Genomic DNA, 5,820 nt, shown 5'->3' on the forward strand with positions numbered 1-5,820 from the left:
CTTTATTTTTTGTAGCTGTCTATTTACCACCAGAAACTTGCACTCAACGAGTTGGATAAGTCCATAATCAAAAAACAAATTGCTCACCCAGAGGTGGAGCTCCTAGTGGCCGGAGACTGCAGGAAAACTGAAATCCGTTTACCTAATTTCTGTCAGCATGTTACCTGTGCAACTAGAGGCTAAAGAACTCTAGATCACCTTTACTCTGTACACAGAGACGTATACAAAGCTCTGTCTCGCACACTATTTGGCAAATATGACCACAGCTGTATCCTCCTGATTCCTTCTTACAAGCATCAACTCAAACAGGAAGTACCAGTGGCACCCTTAATATGGAAGTGGTCAGATGAAGCTGATTTTAAACTACAAGACTGTTTCGCTAGCACAGACTTGAATACGTTTACCACATCAGGCTTCATTAATAAGTGCATTGAGGATGTCATCCCCATAGTGACCGTATGTATGTATCCCAACCAGAAGCCATGGATTAGAGGTAACATCTGCGATGAGCTAAATCTGAGGGACACTAATCCGGGTGCTTATAAGACATCCTGCTATTCCTTTTGACTAAATATCAAACAGGTGAAGCGTCAATATTGGACCAAGATCGAATCCTACTACACCGGTTTTTACGCTCGTCGGATGTGGCATTACTTGCAAACTATCACAGATTACAAAGGGAAACCCAGCTGCGAACTGTCCAGTGATGCAAGCCTTCCAGACGAGTTAAATATCTGCTCACTTCGAGGCAAGCAACACTGAACCATGGATTATAGCACCAGCTGTCCCGGACGCCTATGTGATCATGCTCTCCGTAGCCGATGTGAGTAAGTCCTTTGAACAGGTTAACATTCAAAAGGCAGCAGGTCCAGACGGATTACCAGAGCATGCGCTGACCAGCTGGCAAGTGTATTCACTGACATGTTCAGACCTATTCCTGACCCAGTCTGTAATACCTAAATGTTGCAAGCAGACCACCATAGTCCCTGTGCTCAAGAACGGCAACATAACCTGTCTAAATGACTATCGACCCTTTGTACTCACATCAGTCGCCATGAAATGCTTTGAAATGGCTCACATCAACAGCATCATCCCAGACACCCTGAACCCAATCCAGTTCCTCGGTGTCTACATCACTAAGGAATTATCATTTGTATTTATTAAGGATCCCCAGCTACCATTCCTGGGGTCCGGCAACATTAAGGTAGTTATATACAATTTCAAATACTTTTCATAACACTTTTCACAATACATTAAGGGTGTTCCCTCAGGCCACCACTCTACTACCACATATCTACAATACAAAATCCATGTGTATGTGTGCCTGATAGACACCTTATCATGTGTATGTGTAAGTGTTTGTTTGTGCCTCTGTGTGTGTCTCTTTACAGTCCCAGATGTTCCATAAGGTGTATTTGTATTCTGTTTTTTAAATCTGATTCTACTGCTTGTATCATTTACCTGATGTTGAATAGAGTTCCATGTAGTCATGGCTCTACATAGTACTGCGCATCATACTCTGTTCTAGACTTGCGGATTGTGTAGATATGTGGGGTATGCATGGTTGTCCGAGCTGTATGCTAGAAGTTTAAATAGACACCTCGGTGCATTCAACATATCAACAGTTCTTACAAAAACAAGAAGTGATGAAGTCAATCTCTCCATCACTTTGAGCCATGAGAGATTAACATGCACATTATTAATGTTTGCTCTACGTGTACATTTAAGGGCCAGCCGTGCTGCCCTGTTCTGAACCAATTGTAATTTTCCTAGGTCCCTGTTTTGTGGCACCTGACCACATGACTGAACAGTAGTTTAGGTGCGACAAAACTAGGGATTGTAGGACCTGCCTTGTTGATAGTGATGTTAAAAAGGCAGAGCAGCGCTTCTCCCCATCTTAGCCACTGTTGTATCACCATGTTTTGACAATGACAGTTGACAATCCAGGGATACTTCAAGCAGTTAAGTCACCTCAACTTGCTAAATTTCCACATTATTTATTACAAGACTTATTTGAGGTTTAGTGTTTAGTGAATGATTTGTCCAAAATACAATGCTTTAAGTTTTTGAAATATTTAAGACTAACTTATTCCTTACCGCCCATTCTGAAACCAACTGCAGCTCTTTGTTAAGTGTTACAGTGATTTCACTTACTGTAGTAGCTGACGTGTATAGTATTGAGTCATCTGCGTACGGTCTTTACTCAAAGCCAGTGGTATTTCATTAGTAAAGTTTGAAAAAGTAAGGGGCTTAGACAGCTGCCCTGTGGAATTCCTGATTCTAAATGGATCATGTTGGAGAGGCTTCCATTAAAGAACACCCTCAGTGTTCTGTTAGACAGGTAACTCTTCATCCACAATATAGCAGGAATGTAAAGCCATAACATTTACATTTTTCCAGCAGCAGACTATGATCGATAATGTCAAAACCCGCACAGACTGTTGTCAATTTGTAACAGTAAAATACCATTGTGGTCGGGTCAAACACAACTGTTCCCATGTTCCACACACACCAACACAGTCGTGAAGAGGGAACAACAACACCTCTTCCCCCTCAGGAGGCTGAAAAGATTTGGTATGGGCCCTCAGATCCTCAAAATGTTATACAGCTGCACCCTTGAGAGCATCTTGAATGGCTGCATCACCGCTTGGTATGGCAACTGCTAGGCATTTGACTGCAAGGGACTACAGAGGGTAGTGCGTATGGCCCAGTTAATCACTGGGGCCGAGCTCCATGCAATCCAGGGCCTCTACAACAGGCCCAGAGGAAGGCCCTAAAAATTGTCAAAACTCCAGCCACCCAAGTCATACTGTTCTCTCTCCTATTGCACGGCAAGCAGTACCGATGCACCACGTCTGGAACAAACAGGACCCTGAACAGCTTCTACCTCCAGGCAATAAGACTGCTAAACAGTTAACCAATAGCTACTCAGACTATTTGCTTGACGCTCTTTTGAGTCATCACATACGCTGCTGTCACTGATTATTTTCTATTCTGATGCCTATTCAATTTATCGCTACCTTTATGTACATACCTATCTCAATTACCTCATATCCCTGCACATCGACTTGGTAGTGGTATCCCTTGTATGTAGCCAAGTTATCGTTAGTCATTGTGTATTTATTCCTCATGTAATTACTTTTCTATTATTTCTTTTTTTTTCTCTCTGCATTGTTGGGAAGATTCCGCAAGTAAGCATTTCACTTTTAGTTTGTGAAGCATGTGACAAGTGAATTTGATTTTGATTTAATTAGCAAAGCTTATCAGTCCCCATTTTTACTGTCTTTGGTATGAGTTACGTGTCAGACAGACTAAAAACATACTATGGATTAATTTAACCTTTGAGCTGGGCTGGGTTGGGATGGGCTCAGTATCGGGGGCACTAGAGAGCAGAATAGGATCATTCACTGTTTGCCCAAACATCATAAGAGAACTGGTATGTAATTCAAGTGTAATTTCCCAAATAAGTAACCAGCTGAATCAAGCCACTATTGATTGTCTCAAAACAATAACTCTGACTTGCTTTACAATGTCTTCTTTAAACTTTTTTTTTTCCTGCTCAAATTGTGGTAAACCAGGCAACATATTTTCTAGACAGTACTCTTTATTTCTGTTCAAATAGCCAATACAATCTCTTGTTTCAGAGTTCCCTCCTACACTGTATAAAAGCTATGTAAAGTGCCATCACATAAAAGGTGCCCCGTTGTCAGACCCTCATTCTATACAGTGCAGAAAGGGTTGACGTTACAATGATGATCAGACATTGGGCAATCTTTTTGTTTTATGCCAACTCCGGTAAGACATTTTTATTTACATCCTTTAATTAAAACAATCTATATATTATTGGCTTTTATAATCCATTTGAATTACTTTGAAGCAAGTATTTTAGATGTAATTTTGTCTTCATCTTGATCGTTGATCCATGTTTGTTTGGATTTACAGTTTGTGCATTAACCAAGGACATTGTTCAACCAAACCCAGTGATGGTTACTCACTGGGGAGCTAGTGTGAATATCACTTGCTTTTGGCCAACTGATGTGAATACCTATGTTGTTTGGTTCAAGCAGACTCTTGGACAGAAACCCCTTCTCATGACATCGACACTTTCCAGTGGACAATATTTTTACTTCAACGACTTTACCAAGAATTTCACTGAGACTAAACATCTGAGTGTGAAGAGAGGAGTTGACAGCTTCAACCTGACCATCTCTAAGACAGAGCCATTGGATTCTGCTACATACTACTGTGGTGCCATGAAAGTGGGCAAAGTCAAATTTGGAGATGGAACTTTATTGATTGTAAAAGGTAACTTAACTTCCTTCCCTAATTTGGGATTTAAATTTTGCACCATTAAATTAGAAATATACTTTAGAATTTGGTACTAAATGTACAGTATATATCAGGCAAATACAATTCAAACACTATGATCTTACTCCGTCACTCTCTTCAGGTTCAGAGTCCAACAGCATGTCTGTGCACCAGCAGCCTGTGTCTGAGTCAGTCCAGCCAGGAGACTCTGTGACTCTGAACTGTACGATACACACTGAGACCTGTGCAGGAGAACACAGTGTCTATTGGTTCGGACATGGCTCAGGAGAATTCCATCCAGGAATCATTTACACCCATGGAGACAGGAGTGATCAGTGTGAGAAGAGCCCTGAGGCTGGGTCTACTACACAGAGTTGTGTCTACAACCTCCCCAAGAGGAACCTCAGCCTCTCTGATGCTGGGACTTACTACTGTGCTGTGGCCTCATGTGGGGAGATACTGTTTGGGAACGGGACCAAGCTGGATGTTGACCGTAAATAATCATTCTGATATGTTCTGATATTCTTTCATGGTGCTATGAATAAACTCAATGTCTGGTGGAGCAAAATGTCCTGAATCTCCTCTGTCACTGTCTGTATTTCCACAGATGGTTGTAAAGAGGACCATCTCCTCTTGGTGTACTGTCTGGGTGTAGCGTTGGCTCTTTGTGTCATCCTCATCATTGTCCTTGCTTATGTTTTGTATAAGATGATCAAGAAAACCTCTCTACTGTGCAGAGGTAAGCGTTATCATTGCCAACAATATATGATTAAGATGTTGGTGCGGTTTACGATATGTTTTAGTCATGAAACTGATTATATGATGATGATTCCTTCATGTGTTTTACTAAAAGGAATGCACCCTCAGACAAGTGGTCTGGCAGTCGTTGGTTCTCATAACCAGGTATGCAGACCATAAAGATATATAACATTTTTGAATTAACTGTAAACAGATCCTTCTATCAAATGATCAGGTCATTTCCTGATTTGTTTTGTTATTCCTCTTAGGATCGAGAAGATGATGACACACTCACGTCGGTCCATTACGCTGCTCTGAATGTCATCCACAAGAAGCCAAAGAGCCGGAGACAGAGGAGCACCATGGAGAGAGACACTGTGTACTCTGGGGTGAGGTGCCAAAACATGGACTGAAACATCAACTTTTGCTCTTTAATAATGTGAATTGATTTGTTGTTTCCTACACTATATGTATAACTATGGCTTTTTCATTGTGTGTTACAATTTGTTGTATTCTGTTCAAGCTCCTTTTAATAACTTTTCATGGTATTCTTTCACTGTAATAACTACTGTAAATTGGACAGTGCAGTTAGATAAACAAGTATGTAACCTTTCTGCCAATATTAGATATGTCTATGTCCTGGGAATTTTTCCTGTCTCTTATAACTTCATGCTAATCACATTAGCCTATGTTAGCTCAACCGTCCCGTGGAAGGGTCACCGATCCCAAATTAAAACCTCTTAAGGATTACCCCCTTTTCTTTCAATTTTCGCC

General features: G+C 41.0%; 1 protein-coding gene across 1 annotated transcript; it reads left to right on the forward strand.

The window, feature by feature from the left end:
- The first annotated feature begins 3,752 nt into the window (after nt 1-3,752).
- On the forward strand, nt 3,753-5,459 carry LOC118369162 (uncharacterized). The gene is made up of 6 exons (XM_035753629.1): nt 3,753-3,795; nt 3,943-4,305; nt 4,451-4,801; nt 4,916-5,047; nt 5,162-5,211; nt 5,316-5,459. Exons 1-6 carry the CDS (start codon nt 3,753-3,755, stop codon nt 5,457-5,459), a joined length of 1,083 nt encoding a protein of 360 aa, XP_035609522.1.
- The last annotated feature ends 361 nt before the right edge of the window (nt 5,460-5,820 follow it).

This window comes from Oncorhynchus keta, chromosome 35, assembly GCF_023373465.1.
Source record: "Oncorhynchus keta strain PuntledgeMale-10-30-2019 chromosome 35, Oket_V2, whole genome shotgun sequence".
NCBI classification, from domain to species: domain Eukaryota; kingdom Metazoa; phylum Chordata; class Actinopteri; order Salmoniformes; family Salmonidae; genus Oncorhynchus; species Oncorhynchus keta.

Excerpts from the sequence above, each read along its gene's own strand:
- LOC118369162 (XM_035753629.1), top strand. The coding sequence starts at position 3,753 with ATGATCAGACATTGGGCAATCTTTTTGTTTTATGCCAACTCCG. Across the intron at positions 3,796-3,942 it reads TTTGTTTTATGCCAACTCCG|TTTGTGCATTAACCAAGGAC; the intron begins GTAAGACATTTT and ends TTGGATTTACAG. Across the intron at positions 4,802-4,915 it reads GACCAAGCTGGATGTTGACC|ATGGTTGTAAAGAGGACCAT; the intron begins GTAAATAATCAT and ends GTATTTCCACAG.